Here is a 20,698-nt window from a genome sequence, read left to right on the forward strand (position 1 = left end):
TATGAACAAATTGATGGTTTCTGTCCCTCTCACTAGTCTGCTCACTAAGCCCCAATATCTTAAATATGAATTGTTGTCATCTGTATTCTTCTTAGCGTTTTTTTTATGATGGACTGAACACAGGTTCGTTTGATACCATTGTTTATCATTCAGTGCAAAAATGGCTGGCCACAATAGTTCTGTATTGTTTCGATACAATCCAAATACTAGTTTGCCAGAAATCATTGAAGTTTTAATAATACATTTTGAACGGGCTATATACATGGATTTTTACTTATACATTTAATGCCTGCTGTTGGGGGCACTATGTCTCCATAGTGTTGCTGAGAAGAGAATAGTGCCCGAGCGGTGTGCGAGGGCCACTATTCCTTCCAAACAACACTATGAGAGCATGATGCCCCCAACAGCAGGCATTAATGTTTTTAGTGCATCACATGACTATGCAATCTACTTTTCATGCGTATATACCTTCTTTATACTCCCTAATTGCGCGTGCATTCGATGTACAAAAACGCTCGACACAAACACAATCCGCCATATATTCCAAAATCGTTGCGTGGCGCCCAGACGCAGGAGATTGTGACGTAAACACAATGCGTTATAATAACAATGCGTCGCGGACAAGCGATAGTGCCGCTAAGGCGGGCACTAGCTCTTCATAATGCCTGCTGCGTTATCCAATGAGATTGCAGCGATTCAATCACGTCATGCACTAATACATTATTGTATAGAAAATACGAGCCCTACGAGTATAGTAGAGCATGCTACTACAAGTATCGGGAGATATATGAGGTCAAAAGGGCCTTATGTAAAACAGCCACATAGGTCCGTTAGTCTTGCAGCTTGATAGGGTATAAAGTACATAGCGTGTAAGACAAAATATGTAGCTGAATTCGCTACGCACCAGCTTCTAACGAAACCACTTAGAGATACTAATTATATATACTCATTAAAAATGTATGTCTGTTTCTCGCAAACATCTATCTACTCACACAAAGTCACATACATTATGCAAGGAGTATGGGTAGTTCTTATTCACCTATTTCATCCACATCATTACTGTCATATTTTCCATACTCGTTTAAAAATTCACCTGCTCGCGCACCACTGGATGGCACTTCTGACACAAACATCGACAGCAGTACGGGTGATCTTACCTGAGCCAGGCTACAGCCGTGACCTGACGATACGCTATCGATGCACGGGGAGGTCTCGCCCGAGCCCTGCCTCAGCCGTATCAGCTTCCCCATCCTGCTGTGTGGAGCGACTCTTCGCGTAACTAATTCGACAACCTGCATCAAATTTCAAATTTCAGTTTCAAAAAATTTATTTATCACCATAATTTGCAAAAATACAATGATGCAGAAACAATTTTGAAGGGTAAGGGTAGCGAAAAACCATAGGAGTCATCAAGTCAGCTACCTCACTCATATATGTACAGTAGACATAATATGGAGAGCCAGATATTTGCTGTATTGCAAATTAGGAAAGAAAAAAATAATAAATACTGATGTTTCGAATCTCATAGAAATAAAAATAAACAGGTTTGATACATATATATACTATAATATATAATACATATATATATAGTTAATATATTACAGTATGATTATGAATCATGTAGCTACGCAAGTAGAACATGAATGAATCTGTTCAGTACAAGATATATTTGTTACAAGGTTTACAATTGGATACAAGGGTGTGTGTTGGTTTGGGTATATTATACTAAATAATAATATATGTTTATGGACAAGAATAGTTTGACAGTAGGATGTGTTTATATTTATATTTTAGTTGTTTCAGAGAGCAGCTGGTAAATTCCGGAGTAAGTTCGTTCCATAACTTCGCTCCTTGGAATTTGATGTGTTCGAGCCATAAGCTGTCATAACTCTGTCTATAAAATAGTTTGGCTGCCGCCGCTTCTTGTGTTATGGTCATGGGATGTCCGATAGTTTAGTAAAGTAGGTGATAATATACGGTAGCATGCCGTTGTTATATTGTACATGAATAATATATAAGTTCGTACTTGAAGCCTCGAACAAATCACGGATACATGACTGAGTGAATGGAACAAACAATAAACCAAAACAATTCTTAACCAATAAAAATTGCATAGTATTAAACAATAGAGGAAAAAATGCTAAACTCCATTCATAATTCAGTTTTATAATCCATAATTTGGAATAATGATTAACCATGAATCGGCACAGCAATGCTGTACCCATCTATGCTTCAAGTTCAAGCAATGAACCAGTAATGTTTCAGCGTGTTTTACTTTTAACTTCTCGAAAGATATTAAATTCACTAATAAAAAAGCAACACAGGCTGCAAAAAGTTTGTTAGGCCTTGAACCTGTCGTAGGCACTGAGCTTCAAATTCTATGAATAGATAATCACAGAGTGTTTACATATTATGTGGAGTTCACAGCAGGAATTGAGGTACAAGTTTCCTTTATAGAATCACTAGCATAACCCATCCTTATTAACGGTATCACTGCTTCTCTTATCAACATTTATGGACTATATATACCTTATAGAAAAAGACAAAATATCAGTGGAATAAGTAAACGTGTTTATATGATCTAAAGTAACTGTATGCGGTGTCTGCACTGTAGGGGCCTATTGCAATAATACCAATTACACTGACAAAAACACTTCCTGTAGTATGAATATATTCTGCAGTATGAATGTATAATAATATTATGTTAAATTAGCAGCAATTAGTAACAGGTAGTTGTGGATATATCTATCTATAGCGTCAGTTACGAGTGCCACTCTCGCGGTCATTCGCTACATGCTTACGTCATTACGTACATGTACGCGTGGATTGCCAGAATGAGGCTGCACTCTAGAGACACTAGTTAGACTGAAACCTCTAGAAAAGGGAATTACATGAAACCAGAATCACATCCTAGTTGTATTTCTAGACCGTATTAATCGCAAAGTTTGTATATTTCTAATATATGTTGCAATAACACGGCACAAGGTCATGACACTTGTGTCATTGGTACATTTTCACTCTATGTGCGCGATGGGATTAAGAACGTAAATTATTCAAACAACATGTACATGTGTTTCGTAAATATTACGGGTTTACTAGACCGGCACTACTATTAAAAATTATCTGTATTACACGTGACATATTCAAAAAAGAAACGTACGACAACCGGTGCAGCTCTTCTTAGTTGTAGAAATCCTATATATTGATATTATGTTTACATACCTGCCACTCTTTGTTTGGAAAATTAAAGTCCAAGCCTCCGCATTCTGGACATAAGTATGCTAAAATACGTAATAATTTGCCCTTGAACTTATTATATATTCATATGTTCTCGGAGCGTTAGAAACACTTTTAAACAGGTGAGCCTAGTAGTAGTGCTTGCACGGAATGGATGACGAGCTGTAAGCGGAAATCTAACTATCCGGCCCCTCCATCACGCTACAGCCTGCGTTCAATGTTCAAGCTACCCGGCCAAGCCTGAGTGACCGCGCCAGCAAACAACACGCTTACTAGCGCTGCTACATCTGTTGAATTCTGATTGCTGTGGCAACACAGTATGACAAATAGTCTATGTATTTACATACATGTATTACCATGTATTATTATGTCTATGTCGTCTATGTAGTACCAGTATAGTATGGTGCAATTCTAGGCAGGCCTTAGTGCCTCAAATTGCACTAAAACACATGTACACATAAATACATGTACATCTTGTACACAAGATACATGTTTACACAGCACAACCGGACGCTATTTCTGGCAAGTAGATTTACGCACTAATTTGTACTCGTGGACTCTTCCCTCTCCTCTCTTTCCACCCATCTCTAAATAAATGAATGAATATATATACGGAGTAGATAATAGGGTAGATATAGATAGTATTAGTATATATATATATATATATATATATTATATATATAATATATATATATATGGTATATATAATCAGAAGAGGATAAAGAACTTTATTTTTCCCTATTATACTTCTCTGATATATATAATAATATACTGCCTGCATTATGTATACATGATTTGTAGCAAATGTGGTCGTGAGTGTGTGCGTGTGTGCTATCGCCTATGTGCGCGCGTGCGTGCGTGCCTGTGTAACAAACATTTATGCACAATATTTTATAGATGTGTTCATGATATATTATACAGTTCAAATAAATATATTTGAACTGTGAATACATACATGTATGAGAACATCTATGGGTTCAATGTTACACTTTGACACTTATTTATACGGTTTGTCCAAGAACATATATTCTTATATACATACTCCGAGAACACATGCATGAGTACACACTATAGATACAATAATGTAACCCAAACACAGGATAGGGGGTCCCTATCCTGTGTTTGGGTTACATTATTGTATCTAGACTCTAGAGTACACACATGCTCACGTAACAATGAATTTCCCCACCCCCACTTAACCCTCAATTACATAACCAGGGTGTGAAATTAACCCTCTTTGTATGGGAGTTCCACAGACTACTATAAATACAATAATGTAATTTACAGCAGAGCAGGTCTGCATTTCACAATGCTTCATTTACTAAAAATTATCCGGTATTTCTCGAAGTTGCTTAGCAAGATCTTCTTGCGCTAATTTAGCGGAGGACTCCAAAGTGTATTCAAGCTCTATACGCAGCGCGCGCGAACACGGGGACACCTACGCGTTTACGCTCGCACACACGCACGCACGCACGCACGCACACACACACAAACGAACGAACAAGCACATGTATGACATACATGGTTTAGATACACTTTGTAGTGTGTCAACTTGGAACTTTAATGAATGGATGTTTGTAAAATGCTTGCTGCAAGTCCTCCACTATTTAGCAGCAAAGTCTACGAGAAATAGTGGAGAACATGCATGTGGAACTAAACTGTTCTATACATGTGTAGAACTATTGGGGCAGTCAGTACAAATAAGAGCCAAAACTCAAAGTTTACCTCCAACTCTTCCTTCTTTCCAATCAGAAGTTTCGACCACAAGCCTTGGCATGCAGCAGCTTTTTGCAAAACACACACCACATTTCCACTAGACACATCACTACTGGATCCGGTCCTCGAAAAGCAATCTCCCTCCATACATTTCAGGGTGAGGATGTAGTGGAAAGGGACAAATCCAGAGCCAACAGATTTGAATGTGATGTTCGCCTTGTCTCCTTTAATCTCCAGTACAACGGAGCAAGGTTCTACATTCTTGACATCTGCGATGATGACAATCGACGACACGGTCTGTTGACACCGATACGCAGGCAGCGAGCGAAATACCTGACCTGTGATAATCTTTGCTGGTGTTCGCACAGCGTGTTCAAGTTCGCTTTGTCTTTCCTCTGTAGCTTGATCAGATATTGCACTGCTTTCCCTATCAAGTTGGTTAGCCGTTGCTACACGCTCACTTTGATCAGCAAGATTTCTTGACGTTGGTATACGTTCAATTTCGTCATCAGGTACGTTAGGAACGGTCATGGTCTCGCCCCTACCCACAAGTTCTCCTGTTGTAGTTATAGTGTTAACATCTGCGTCGGAATTAGGAAATGGTGTCTTCGTCTGAAAATCGTGGTCAGGGTTGTGATCTCCTAGTCCCTCTGTGCCTGCAGTTACTGGAGATATCAATTCAGAAACTTGTCTCACAGGCAATATGACAACTAATTTATGTTCTGCCACATCAAACTTTGCTGTGCCTTCATCTTCTAGGACAGTATACGGCAGATTCACAGTCAACTTGTATTTTGCTGGTGTGTCGCATTGAAGAGAAAGTGATTTAGGAAAAACATCAAGCTCAAGTGTGCTAGCTGAGTTCAGCAAAGGTAAATAGACAGCCACAACAAGTTCGTTGGGTTGCGTTTTATGGGTGGCATCATTTTGTCCAACAAAATCTTGTAAATCAACTGAGCATCTATGTATAATATTATATTTTGGGGTTGCATATTTAGTATCACTCATAGATGGAGAAGTCATATCTTTATCTGCACAGCTTTTATCTAGGGTTTCTTTAGCAGATCCACCATTTTGTTCTGACAAAGCGTATGGATTAGGAAATCCAATTGGATCATCTTTAACTTCCACTTCTTGTGTTGTCCCAAGTTTTTGGCTTTCTGTGGGGTTCCTGATGACAACGGATGTACGGGCACCTTTATAACTGCAGGTAGGCCTTCTAACGTTTTTGTTGTGAACTATACTTTCACCACAAACTTTCTTAACAGCATCAAATGCAGTGCCTTCAACCAGTTCTTTAAAACGATCACTTCTTTCAGCGAGCTCAAGTGTGTTATGGTTGAAGATAACATCAATAATTGTACATAATTTTCCATCGTCGTCATAATCATCTTTTGCCTGCGGTGACGAAGCATACGGTATACTCCACGACAATCCTTTAGTCGCACCTTTGACTGAGCTCTTACACGCCGATTTTTCAACGTGTTCACTTCTACAAATATTTATATAAATTGCCCGCCCATTTGCCGCGTTGGTTTGAAGCACATAAGAGGGATCGGGAGTGATGAACTTTGTATCAATCCCGCGCTCTTTCTCCATTAATGCAATTTCTTCTTCTCGTTTCCTCCGATTCTCTGGGTCGGCAATTTCTTTTGCATATTCAGAAAACATATCCAGAAACTCTTTATGTTTAAAAGCATCTTTAAAACGCGAAATTTCTTCGCTTGTCATTTCCAAATCTTTTAAATTCTCCATGTTTGTTTGTACCACGTGACCTATCTGTGAGTCAAAAATGCTGGTTCGTTGAAAATGGAACTTCTTGTTCGTATAAAGATTATATAGCATTCCTTCTTAACCGTTTATCAAAAATATATGAATAATATTTTTGTGTATTTTAGTTCCTATCAAATAATAACGTATTATTTACGCCAACTATTGGGGTTATGGGTGTTTCTTCTAAATCAAGGCCCCTTGTTGCCAAACATCACATAAAAACTTCCGGCATGCGTATCCCGCACTTCCGGAACACTTACTGATTATGTGTTTTGCTTGTTTATGTTTCAGAAGTTTGCTTTGTTTCGAGTTACAAGATACAAGCTGAGAACAATATATTACTTTATATACATGTTATATCCTGTTCTCAGGGGTTAAGAACTTAAGGTATGTTCGCCAAGATAAATATACGAGTAAAATAGCAATAGTTTGTATAAATTGTGTACTACTACTACTGCTAGTACTAGTATAGCTCTAGTACTATAGCCCGCTTACATTGACTGCCGCTGGCAGCGATGCGCCGCCAGCGGCAGTCAATGTAAGCGGGCTATAGTACTAGAGCTAGTACTAGTACTACTAGTAGTAGTACTACTACTACTAGTACTACTACTACTAGTAGTACTACTAGTAGTAGTAGTAGTACTAGTCCGCAAATGCAGACGTAAACTCCGCTTTGCTAATCTGAGGGTGCGGGTTTATCATTACTGGGGTCTGCGTCGGCTCGGCCTATACTACTACTTGTAGTAGTAGTAGTACTAGTACTAGTAGTAGTAGTAGTAGTAGGGCAGTGCCAGTGGGGCAGTAGTACTAGTAGTACTACGGTACTAGTACTAGTACTAGTAGTAGTAGTAGTACTGCGTAGTACTAGTACTAGTAGTAGTACTACTACTACTACTACTACTACTACTACTACTACTACTACTAGCACTACTGCTATAGGCTCATGATAGTCATACTCATAACTCATAGGGTCTATGTCCCCCAGGGTACTGCCGGAACGTACCCTGGGTACGGTCTGGTATACCGCCTACCGGAACGTACCCTGGTAACTATCTGATAATGATATGGTTAGGGAGTAGGCGTAGGCGACTCCCTAGACTCGTTAGTGGAGTAGGCGGGTTACGGTCCGGCATATTAGATAGTACCAGGGTACGTTCCGGTATACCAGACCGTACCCAGGGTACGTTCCGGCAGTACCCTGGGGGACATAGACCCTCTCAGCACTAGTACTACTACTAGTGTCAGTACTGAGAGTAGTGACACTCACACACACTGTCACTGCACACTACACTACTGGGTACTGCTGAGTAGTGAAAATCCAAAATCCTCCATATGATTTATGTACTAAAATTTCAAATTTCAATTTCAAAAAATTTATTTATCACCATAATTTGCAAAAATACAATGATGCAGAAAACATTATTTTGAAGGGTAAAGGGGTAGCGAAAGACCATAGGGTCATCAAGTCAGCTATCCCTCTATATGTACAGTAGACATAATATGGAGCGCCAGATATTCGCTGTATTGCAAATGAGAAAAAGTTGAAATAAATTTGCAAATAAAAAGTAAAGGTGCAGTATATATCTACAGCAGGAGTAGATAATAGGGAATTCCCTATTATCTACTCCTGATATACAGTGATAACATACAACAACAGTAATCAGTTGACAGTACTGTAGGATACAATAAATATATTTGTAAAGAAGAAGATATAGGCCTATGAGTTTGATAACTTCATATCGTAAGTGATGTATATGCGGCGATACAGTACAAGCACAATACTGCACTAACTCAGATGAAAGCACATGTACAATAGCAAAGATAACAAGTACATTCAGATTATAGTATGTCAGATTACAGTACTTGGTTGGAGTAGTTGGAGTTGCTAATTCAATATAAGCATATACAAGCGGTAATAATAAGTACATTCCACAAGAAGCTAGTTATTGCCTGAGAATCACCGAATAGTCGCTAAGTTAAGCAGGAGATTTTTTAGTATTTATGAGTCCATGCAAATGAAATAAAAATAAATAATATATCAATAATATAACAGCAATAGATGCTGTCAAAAAAAAGAGAGAACGATAACAACTCTGCTCATCAAGGTGTTACATCACAAGGTAAATCACAGAAATAATAAAATACTGATGCTCGGAATCTCATAGAAATAAAAATAAACAGGTTTGATACATATAAGATATACATAATAACAGGAGTTAATAATGATAAACTTGTCATTATTAACTCCTGATAATAATAATACATATATAGTTAATAGAAACATCTTATAGAAATAAAAATAAACAGGTTTGATACATATAATATATACATAATAACAGGAGTTAATAATGACAAATTTGTCATTATTAACTCCTGATAATAATAATACATATGATATAGTCAAGAGCATATAAAGAAGATGAGATAGCTTGATATAGTTCATCTATTACAGTATGAATTCATGGTAGCTGCGCAAGTAGAACATGAATTAATCTGTTCAGTACAAGATATATTTGTTACAAGGTTTACAATTGGTTACAATTGGATACAAGGTGTGTGTTGGTTTGGGTATATACTAAATAATAATATATGTTTATGGACAAGAATAGTTTGACAGTAGGATGTATTTTAGTTGTTTCAGAGAGCAGCTGGTAAATTCCGGAGCAAGTTCGTTCCATAACTTCGCTCCTTGGAATTTTATTGTGTTCGAGCCATAAGCTGTCATAACTCATAAAATGGTTTTGGCCTGCTGCGCTTCTTGTGTTATGGTCATGGATGTCCGATAGTTTAGTAAAGTAGGTGCTAAAATTACAGGGGTGGGCAAACTTTTCAAAGCGAGGGCCGCATCAGTGGGCCATGAAAAGTCGAAGGGCCGCACCTTTTAAAATCAGGCGGTGCGCTCTAAGATAATACGTGCGTTTTGCCACAAGGGCGCCATTTCTGGACCATAATTAGCACAGGATGTATTGATATACTTATAGGTATATAGATAGAGGATATACTTATCAGTAAATACAGGAACATTTTCACAACGGCAATGTTAAATTTGACAACGGCGGTGCGCCACTGTGTCTCCTATGTTTAAGAAACCCTGATATTAGTTATTTTAAATACCACAGAAAGTTGCAGTGTCTAAATTGGCTAGACAAGGAATTATATCCTGTAAATAGCATTTATACATGTGATTCGTACCCAAGTGTATAACTGAATGTTTGTTTAGCAGGTGTTAAAATGGGCAGAATCTTTCTCGATCACCTTGGTGGAACCCGACTTTTCTGCTGTGCCAGCTGTGAGACTGTGCTAACGAACCGATCTGAATTGATATCCACGAGGTTTACTGGAGCAACAGGCCGAGCATTTCTTTTCAAGAAAGTGGTGAATCTAAACTACAGGTGAGGAGTAAAGGTAGTCAAATGCAAGAAAAATGCTTGAAGAGACTGTACTGATCAATGTATGTCGATAATCCAGATACGTCCATGCTCCATTTGCACAATGATAGTTTTCCTCGATTTATGTCTGCACTCCGCTAGCCTTCTCAGGGCTTCTGTCGCCATTCCTGTTCACATCTGCCTCAACTGTGATTTTTCATGTATGTGTGTGAATGCGTGCGCGTATCATGTGTGTTCCTTTATGTATATATATGTATAATATTCTTTGAGATTTCTAGCCTTTGCTTAGTCTGACCCAATTCGTATATAGGTTTATCTGTAACATTGTTCATGATAATTCAAGATGGAAATCGTTTAATTTCACAAACTAGCACACGTGAATGCGCGAGTGCAGTGTAATGTAATAAACTTATAAGCACATGAGTGAACAATGTTTGCACTTTCATTGCAGTGATGTGCAGGACAGAGTAATGTTGACAGGCAGACACATGGTGCGCGACGTCTCGTGTAAGAACTGTGATGCCAAGCTTGGCTGGATCTATGAATTTGCGACTGAGGAGAGTCAGCGGTATAAGGAAGGTCGAGTGATTCTGGAACGTGCGCTTGTCATGGAAACAGATGGGTTTGAAGACCATGCATCATTAGATAGCCCAAACTAACCTGTAGGGTTTTCATTCTGCCACATAGTTACATAATTGCACATTGTTGTTAATATTTTTATATGTGACATGGGAATATCGTGAAAATGGGTTCATGGGTTCATTGTCAATTAATATGAATATATATATATATATATATATATATACATACGTATGTATGTATGTATGGATCTATGTATACATAGTTTGTGGTCATAGACTGGCATCCTTATCATGTCTGTGTGTTACCTTACCTGTTATATTGCAGTATATGAGGTTTGTTACATACTGCTGTATAGAATTCATTTTACATTGAGCATAAGCAGTCATATCTAGATTAGTTTGTTTCGAGTTGAATAAGAATTTGATTGGATTAGGTTTGCCCTCCACCTTTTGGAATTTTAATTGAAAAGATGTAGAGAATATTGTTTGTACATTATTACTATTTTTTAATTAAGGTAATGCACTTTCATTATTTATATTTTAGGACTTATTAAGGACATGCCCATATTAAAGGCATGATTAGCCAGCAAATACTGCTATAAACCTTGTACTATGTGTAAGTATAATTATTACTGTCTAATATGTATTCTTTCATCCAATGTCCCTGCACATTTAGTGACAGAACTCGGCTAAATGATCAAAAACAGTTAATCTAACGTGAGTGAACGTGGGTTATTATGTGAAATACAAGTTAATAATCAGGTGTTTTCTCGCACAGAATTCGATACTTGATCAATACTGTTGTCTATAGCTGATATGATCTTTCAATAGTTTGCTGAATATTTCTTTCATTTACAAACAAATCTTTTGATCACCATGAAGTTGCTAATAATAACATATAGGTGCTTAAAAAGGGTTGCTGGGAGTGGAGTATCTTCAGCATTATCACAGCAAACACCATGACGTATCCAGATAATTCATTATTCGGATACTAAGCTCAAATCATACGACTTCAGTGCAGGCAAAAATATAAAACATGGAAGTCTGTGGGCTACACGCTTAGGGTAAGGCTAGATCACGTGTTTTAAATGTGCAAAACAATGAGGGGTTTCCAATTAGCACAGGGCTATCAGATGATGCTATATGAATTTGAGGGTAATTTTATACTTTTATACTCTTAATTTGGTCTATTGCTGGTCAAATCTTTTCTCACAAATTCAAATATGTGCATATTCAGCCTTTAAATTCGTAAATAATTTCCCCGACTATTATATATTAGAATGACATTGTCATTAAGTATCAGGCACTCTCAAACCTAGCACCAACTGTTATCAATAGTTATAAATATTAATCATGAACTTTCTAAATCTGGATATTTGAAGTGTATCCAAAATGCTGTAATTGTTTAACAATTGGAAATCCATCGACGGTGTAAGCGTATTTTCTGATTGTAACCTGTCGTTCGTGCGTTTATGTTAGTTACAACTGTTGGCTTTTTCTGACGATTCTTGTACAGTATCACACTGAACGAGCTAACTAGCTAAAGCCTAGCGCAGACTTGCGACTTTTTCATGCAACTGCAACTCGTAGCGATTCTGGTCGCTTGCAACGAGTTGCAAGAAATCAAACAGGTTTGATTTTCAGCAACTCGTCACTCGCAATCGCTTCGAAATCGCATGTGTGCGGGTAATATAAGTCATGGAAAGACAATCGAAAGAAGCGACTGCTGCTTGCATGCGCACACACGGTGAAGCGTGCGACCGATCGCATGCGGTTGCAGGTTGCAGCGACGAGCAACCAAAAGTCGCAAGTCTGCGCTAGGCTTTAGTGTTAGGCATATATATTTAAAGGAACAGTAGCCTCTAGGTTCTAGGGTTATTTTCAGCTAATTTAGGTTATAATTGCGCTACATAAAAAGTTTCATGGTTCAATCACCATTAGAAATATTTTTTTTAAATGTTTTAAAACTAACGACTACAGTTTGATTACAACGACGGTGGCGCCACTCAAAGCGCACAATCTGAGAAGTTGCGCAAAACCACTTTCCAGCCAAGGGCTACAGACCGAGGGTATTTCTTATTTATTCATTTAAAAGCAAAAGGATTGTAATATCTTATAAACGACATATAGTTTCAGTTATAATATGGATAAATTTGCCCTAAAATGAATATCGTTCGGTTAAATAGCATTTAGGTATAAATATAATTGCACTTTTGTGATTAGCCCTCGGTCATTTACCTGCAAAATAAAAATGCAAATACGCAACTTTTTCAGGGTGGCAGCACGGTCGCGGGTGTCATGGCGCCGTTCAAATTTCGAAGCGTTGATGTGTAAATAATTAATTAAGTATCTGGTGACAAATACATGTAGGTATAGACGATTTGTTATACAGTAAGTACAGTTGTATGCAGTAAAATCCTAGAGGCTACTGTCCCTTTAACAAAGTGCAGTAGAGAAGGCTGTAATACTGTACTAATCTTTCATCAATCTTGTCAAGTTGGTGACATCAAAGATAAATATAACGTACATCAGACGATGTCACACGCACATGTATATGTACTTGCGTGATGTTCCTGTATTTACGTGTACGTGTCTTATTGCTTTCATGCACATGAATGCATACATACTGCCATCTGTAGTAATGTATCATGTATGAATACATGAATGCATACATACTTCTATCTGGAGTAATGTATCATGTATGAATACATGAATGAGAAATATATGTATTAGAAATTCATGTAATGCATTCTCTAATTCATATACTCCTGCTTCTACCACACCGTGGAATAGGAAAGAAGTACGTAGCTGCATGGACACGTGTCCTTGAATTTGTAATATATAACACTCAATCGGAGATCAGCAAGACGTGTAAAATACATTAAGGCATCGTTAACGTGCGTTGTCTCATCCACACCACATCACTCTAATTTTATTTCACCCGATTGCACTATATGGATGGACTCACTCAAAACACCAGCAAACACACATGATAGCATGCACCATGTACACCTATATAACTGAACATATTTACACAACATAAATGTAGAGCACACGTTGTATATTACATGCGATTGTAAGGATACTGTCAGTCGTACGGTAATGTGAACAGTGAACTGTTATGTGTGGTGCTACTATATTAGCTAGGATAAAGAAGTTCATCACATCAGCATAATAAAAATGGAACGTGTTACACCACCAAGGGCAATGAGGTTAATCTTATTCACCCTTGATATCACTTCTGCTTTAAGCAAAACCAAATAAGAAAAGTGTGTAAAAATTACAAAACGAAACACGATTTCAAAAATAACAATTCGTCAGGAAACTGATGATCTTCCTTTACACTATCTTTGCATACAAATAATGTCAATTTCCCAACACCTCTGATTCAGATTACAATAGACAAATAATACAATAAAGCTGCCCAAATATTTCACCACAATGGTGTGACAGAAAACAGGCATCTTGTTTACAACAAAAATTGTTCAAATCAATTTTGGCACCTACACGTCAAGTTGAAAAAAACGAAATAGTTGTCATTTAATCAACACACAAACAAGAAGAACACCGATGGCACCACTTCAGATTATGAATTCATCAGAAATATTATGGAAATATAACGCACGTGCATCTTGCCTATTCACAACACTGTTTACAATCACACCACAAAAACACACTTCAACTGAAATTTTACATGAATGACTGCAATCGCTCAATAATTAGCACAACCAGTAGCATTCAAACAACCTGCGCATGCGTGTCATAACACAAATTCGCATAAAGAAATATTAGCATATTTATATGCGATGATAAGGATGACATACAATAATTTCGTATAAAAATTACATGATGTAATGTTGCATAAAATTGAATCAAGCATGCACACACACACATATATATATATATATATATATATACAATGTACACATATATGTTCATAGTGGAATACATTTAGTCACGGTAACACGTTTACCACGAAATTCTTAGATTAAATCAGATAGATCTAATTTCACACAGACATAGAGTAAAGATACGAACAGTACATAAATTATGGAGGCCAAGAGAATCAATCACGCGAAAAATCTAGAAAAGAAATGGTTGTAGAAAAGCTTTACGATGAGATCATCCTTTCATGCTGCAGCTTTACACTAGTAACTTTACTTCAACAAACTGCCATACTAAACACATTCTGACATGTTATCAGCTGACGACTGCCAACAACAGTAAAGCATAGATTTGAAATAAATTATAAAACAAACGCGTGCTTTTCGTTCAAGTTAACAGTGCTGTAACAGTTTTGGTCCTGCTCTGCAGTTATACTGCAACGTTCCGTTCATTTCACAGACGAGTAAATAAATACATACATATAACTACAATGAATGGGGAATTTTTCTCATCTTTAAATTACGTCAGTCAAATATTTCACTAACACATATTTTTGTAATATATACGAGGACAAAATAAATACATTCTCTTTTAACATCCAGCGTACGTAAAAGTGGGAAAAAATGTCACACATAAGAAATCTCACGCACTAGCTGCCAATTATAATTATGCTATTTAAAACTGACACTTTCTTGTATTTGATTTGGTACTGCAAACAATCGTTCCCCACAATTATACCTCGGATTTAATCGCAACAATGATTAGTGTAAAACACATCAATCAAACATTTTACACCTTCAACTTGGTGCTTTAATGGCCCACACATTTGGTACTAACTGGGTAAATTCTTACGAGCCCTCGTGGCTCTAATATATAGATATTCTTACATATAGAGACAACAAATTGAGGAATGATGAGAATCACATACTAGCTATTTAATTACACAAACACAGACATGACACACATATATAATCTTACTTCTAACCGACACAGCAATGAGCAGAAGGAGCGACTACGACAAAACAGCGCATATATACGCGTACACAGTAAAGAAGCACTAGCATTCGCTAGTCCCACTTGTGCCCTGAAGCTTCAGCAGTATCTCCTTCACTCTCCGACCCTCATTCTCTGCGAGCAGCCCATCGAGGAAGCCCTCTTCCAGCTCCCAGCTGTCGCGGACTCTCCGGCTCTGACATCTCCCCTGCAGCTCCAGCAAGCGTTCGCAGACGGACTTGTGGTGGGACCGAGTGTCGAGGCAGCTCAGCGACTTGGAGCGCAGCATCCGCGAACTGTTCATCGCGCTGTCCAGGTTCCGCAGCCTCTCGCAGATCGACACGCACCCGACCTCCGACTCCCGCTGCTGGACGACAACGCTCTCCGCACGCTCGTAGCAGTCGCCGCGGCGACCGTGAAGCTCTCGCAGCTTGTCGGCGATGGCGGACGACAGTCGCCGCGGCGACAGCGCGCCGTCGGACTCCGAGAACGCGCGCGTGCGATCCTGCAGCAACTTCAGCTTCTCCGCGACGAGACCGGAGCGTCGCGCGCGCGGCGGCGACCCCGCCGCGTCGTCGTCGTCCCGCAACGCCACCGGCGCCCTCTTTCCCGTGATCGCCTTCTCCTGCAGCGACTTGAGCAGGTCGGAGATCATCTGAGACTGGCGCCGCTCCTGCAGGCGCGGCGACACGGGCCGGTACATCACCTGCCCGCGGCTGCCGAACATCTCGATGCGGCGCACTGTCTCCTTGATGCTGCGTCTGCGCAACCCATCCTCCAGCAGCTCGCCGCCGCCGCCGCCGCCGTCGTCGTCGTCCACGACGCTCGACGCGGCGGTGTCCGTCGGCGAGTCGAGCGTCCGCGCGGCGACCGTCGGGGGACCGTCGCCGCTCTGTGATCGCGCGCCCGCGTCCCCGCCGGAAGCGTCGCCACTGAGCGAGAACACGGCCCCGGTATCGGACGCGTCGTCCGGACTGTCGCCATCGCGTCGCGATCGCGAGAGCACGCTCGCCGCCCCGGAAGTGTTGTCGCCGTCGTCGGACGCGGAATCGACGTCGAAGACGTCGCGTGCGTAGGCCGCCGCGGGGGAGAGATCCGGTGACGGCGCCGGCGGGGAGAGCAGCTGGGAGAACATGGATTCGTCGCGGGAGTCGAGGAGCTCTTCGTTCTCCAGCAGGCTGGTGAGGGAGACCGTGTCCACGCTGCCCGCCGCCGTCGCAGACGACGAGGAGTCCGACGTCGACCGCAGGCTCTCCTGCAGGGAGCGCTGCGTGCGGGGGCGTGGCGGCCGCTGCCGCTGCAACGGCTGCGGCTGTATCTCGATGACCGCGGGGTCCGCCGCGGGGCGCCGGTCCTCCAGCAGGTGTGAGATCTGTTGCGGAAGCGCTCGCAGCATCGAGGGAGCCGCCGCCCCCGCCCCCTTCTTCTCTTCGGCCGTCGCGCTGTACCTGCGTGCGAGCTGGTACACGTCTTCGCTGAGGTCCAGCTCTTGCTCGCTCTCGCCCGTCTGGTACGACCGGCCGCCGGTCATCTTGGAGCTGATGCTGTCGAGCGCATGCCGTATCGATGCGATCATGCTTGCCCTAGCCGGCGACCCGCCCCGCCTTCTACCGCGCATGACGCGGTTAGGAGACACGATCATGCCGGCCGTCACCGGCAATCCATTGTGGTGCCAGCTGCTGACCGTGGGCGCATCGTCGACGTTCCCGTCCGCGTCGTCTGCCTCCAGGGAGATGCAGACGGGAAACTTGCTGTAGGGAGCGGCGGGCGGCGGAGGCACCGTGTCCAGGAAGCACTCCAGCTCTTCCACGATGGCATCCGTGCTGCAGGAGCCGAGGTCAACGCGCGACCTTGTGTTCGACGCGCGCGCGTTCACAGACCCCCGCTGCATCTCCTGCGATCGTCCCTCTGCTCGTCCCTGAAGCGCAACGGTTGCTGTTGGCAACGTGGGTACCGCGTCTGATACGCGAGCGGCGTTACTCGCAGTGACACTAACGTCCGTTTGAGCGATGGCGTCAAACGCCGCGCTCGCGCTCTCGTGCGACACCGTGCTGCCCTCTACAGCACGCGAAACCGAGTCCAGCACGTCGTCGAACAAACACAGACGCTCCTCCCTGCCGTCATCGGCCTCCTGCGGGCGCGGCGTCTCTCCGCGATCGTCCTCGCCCGCGTACAGATCCGAGCAGACGTTGTCGTAGACGCCGCTGAAGCGATTCCTCTCCGATTCGTCCGTGTCCAAGTTGTCTGTGCTCGAGAACGTGCTGGACCTAGTACCGGCTTCTAGGTCACCTTGCGAGCTCTCAAACTCCTTCGCGTGGCAGCTGAGGATGCAGTCCGCAGACTGGCTGTGCTCGGGAGACAGCGGCCGCTGCTCGTCGCCGTGGCAACCGAGATCGGATTCGACGCCGTTGTTGTTGTTGGCGTTGAGGAGTCCGTCGAAGCTCTTCGCTCGCTCCTGGATGGGCGACGGCAGCGTCAGCTTGTTCACCATCGCGCTACGGAAGCTCGAGGTGCGCTTCGTCGCGACGTGCGCCGCCGCCACCGCCGCCGCCGCCGCTCCCAGCCGGAGGTCGAGCCGCACGTGCGACTCCGCCCTAGCGTGGTGTTCGACGTACCACTGCGACGACACCTCCGTTCTGGGGACGACGACGCTGCCGGCATCTTGACGGTCCTTCACGTTTAGCATCGTCGGATCCGATTTATTCCTCTGTTGCCTCGCTCTCCTCTTGTTCTGTATCACAACAAATATTCAATTTAGTTCTAATTAATAGTTTCCCAATTTTACATAGTATATTATAGTAGTATTTATATAGTATATTATAGTAGTATTTATATAGTATATTACAGTAGTATTTATATAGTATTTAGTTCTCTCAATAGTTTCACATAATTATTCTTCAAAGAGCAATTACACATTGCCAAAGCTAAGACTTAGCGCAGTTCGATCTCCTAATTTAAGTGTAATTCGAGAGAACTGGAGAAATATCAAGTACCTTGCTGGCTTCAGCTACATCTTTAGACGCAGCATCGACTTTGCGCGATTTCTTCAACTGTTTCTTCAGTTGGACTCCATCTGATAGCAAAAAGATCATCAGGGAAATTTTACTACAAGACATAATAATGAAATGAAAAGTTGAATTATAAAGGACATAAACAAGACGTTGTATGTAGCAGCAATTATTTACATCAAGCCTTACCCGACTTTCGTCGCATATTTTTCGCCTTCTCGAGGTATTCTGGTGCCTTGTAAGTCGGCTTTTTGCTACCTTCACTTCTCTCAGCGGCACTCACATCGTCTTTAAAACAGAAAATACAAAAAGATTACGACATTCCGACATAAAAACTGAATCCTAAATTGTTACATTATGAAGTCTCCCCACACGTCAGAATATATGTGTTGTGCATCTAATTGAGATTATGATAACTGTATATGGTAATGTGTTATTTATCACTGAATACCTCCCCTACATAAGCACTGCATCCATGATCATTTAGAGCATCTTTACCATTTCATTCCTTTGACGCAAACCTACTTTGCCCTGTGCTCTTACCATCTGTCTGTCCTAGCTGCATAACCAACTCCCTCGCCTTCACTGGGATATCTGCACTGAAATTCTCAATGATAAGTCGCTTGAGTGTCTGAGTCCATTCACGCTTCTGCTCCAAGTTCTTGGCCTAAACACAGTAAACGTACGGGTAAACAAAAGAAACGCAAGAAACTGATTCCTGCATACACTGGGACTTCGACATCGAGTTACAACACAGTATTACTACAGTGTTACTTCAATATCGCATTCCCGCACATTGTGTCTGTGAAACTGGGAATGACGTGCACAAACCAGCATTAAGGGGGGCTTATGTCGGGCTTGCGAGCTGACGCGACTGGAAGCAACTGGATTTCGAGCAACTGGAAGCGATCGGCAGCGACTAGTTGTGTCCAGTTGCCCACTGTTCTATTCCGAGCAACTAGTGGCGGCCAGTCGCAGACAGTCCCGTCGCAGTCGACCGACCTAAGCACTGCAGTCGCAGTGAATTGCAGCCAGTTGCTTCCAGTCGAGTCGGCTCGCAAGCCCGACATAAGCCCCCCTTTACTCTTTAGTTTCAACACCTGTTCATAACAAACATCAACGTCAAACTTGATGAACATGCCGGCAACGTGGCACACCCATCAGCAGCTTTTCTGTTCCAGTCTATTTTCATTCTAGCTGAGCTAATAAGAGAGGTTTGTTCATTGGTTTACTCGCTCTCTTTTCTTGCTTAGCGATTAGCCAGCTAAGCCCACCCAGTTAGTCTCACCGAGGGATGCTCAATTCCTTGCTTTACCCTAACACTGCTCTAGAAATTAGCATTCGCGTTTTTGATGGGTTTGAAGATATTTCACTAATAACATCATTGTTCATGGATTATGAACCCATGAACAATGATGTTATTAATGTTTCAAAAGAAATCCGACTATGAACTTTCGAAAGATATTTCACGTTTTGAAAAGTTGTTGTGGATTCCTGCATTGGTATGGGCAGCTTTCTGTTTAGTGGGAGATGAGTGTGTGTGTTATCGGCTTAAGAAATATCGGGATTGCTTTCATCAATCTATTTATCCAAGTGTAACCTAACAACTGTAAATACTAATACTGTCTTTGCTGTAATGCGTGTATATTATCACTACCTATGGTATCATCTGTTGATTAGTAACTATACCTGGATTGTGTACTGAGACTTGGGACTGTCAAACGGAATCACGTGGAAGTTGAGTGGTTCTCCCATTATGCTCTCTATAAGCATGAGGTTGGTCAGCTGAAACAACAAATTCTGAATAGACGATTGCAGGAAAGCATATGCACGAACGTCTTAGATACCCAAATGATCAACGATCTAATGATAACAACAAATTCTGAATAGACGATTGCAGGAAAGCATATGCACGAACGTCTTTGATACCCAAATGATCAACGATCTAATGATAACAACAAATTCTGAATAGACGATTGCAGGAAAGCATATGCACGAACGTCTTTGATACCCAAATGATCAACAAACTAATGATAAGGCCAAAACTAAATATATGTGTGGTTACCGTTACATGCCGGAAAAAATAGGGTAGGTAAGTAGGAAAAACATTTTATTT

The 20,698-nt window shown here is 41.4% G+C and overlaps 2 protein-coding genes across 3 annotated transcripts in view; one reads left to right on the forward strand and one right to left on the reverse strand.

The window, feature by feature from the left end:
• The window catches only part of LOC106812589 (protein kintoun-like), an 11,713-nt gene extending 4,999 nt beyond the window's left edge, over positions 1-6,714 (reverse strand). The window contains exon 1 of the mRNA XM_014816497.1: positions 4,963-6,714. Within this exon, the coding sequence (XP_014671983.1) occupies positions 4,963-6,708 (1,746 nt within the window). The 5' untranslated portion in view covers positions 6,709-6,714. The remainder of the gene's footprint in view (positions 1-4,962) is intronic.
• A 252-nt stretch (positions 6,715-6,966) lies between these two features.
• LOC106812590 (protein yippee-like 5) lies at positions 6,967-11,325 on the forward strand. 2 transcript variants are annotated; one of them, XM_014816499.1, is made up of 3 exons: positions 6,967-7,113; positions 9,947-10,118; positions 10,567-11,325. In XM_014816499.1, exons 2-3 carry the CDS (start codon positions 9,958-9,960, stop codon positions 10,772-10,774), a joined length of 369 nt encoding a protein of 122 aa, XP_014671985.1. In that variant the 5' UTR covers positions 6,967-7,113; positions 9,947-9,957; the 3' UTR covers positions 10,775-11,325. The 2 variants fall into 2 exon arrangements, with proteins under 2 accessions (XP_014671985.1, XP_014671984.1); XM_014816498.1 differs by having other exon boundaries at positions 9,950-10,118.
• Positions 11,326-20,698: the final 9,373 nt, after the last annotated feature.

The sequence above is a fragment of the Priapulus caudatus genome, unplaced genomic scaffold, assembly GCF_000485595.1.
Source record: "Priapulus caudatus unplaced genomic scaffold, Priapulus_caudatus-5.0.1 Scaffold664, whole genome shotgun sequence".
In the NCBI taxonomy this organism is placed as follows: Eukaryota; Metazoa; Priapulida; class Priapulimorpha; order Priapulimorphida; family Priapulidae; genus Priapulus; species Priapulus caudatus.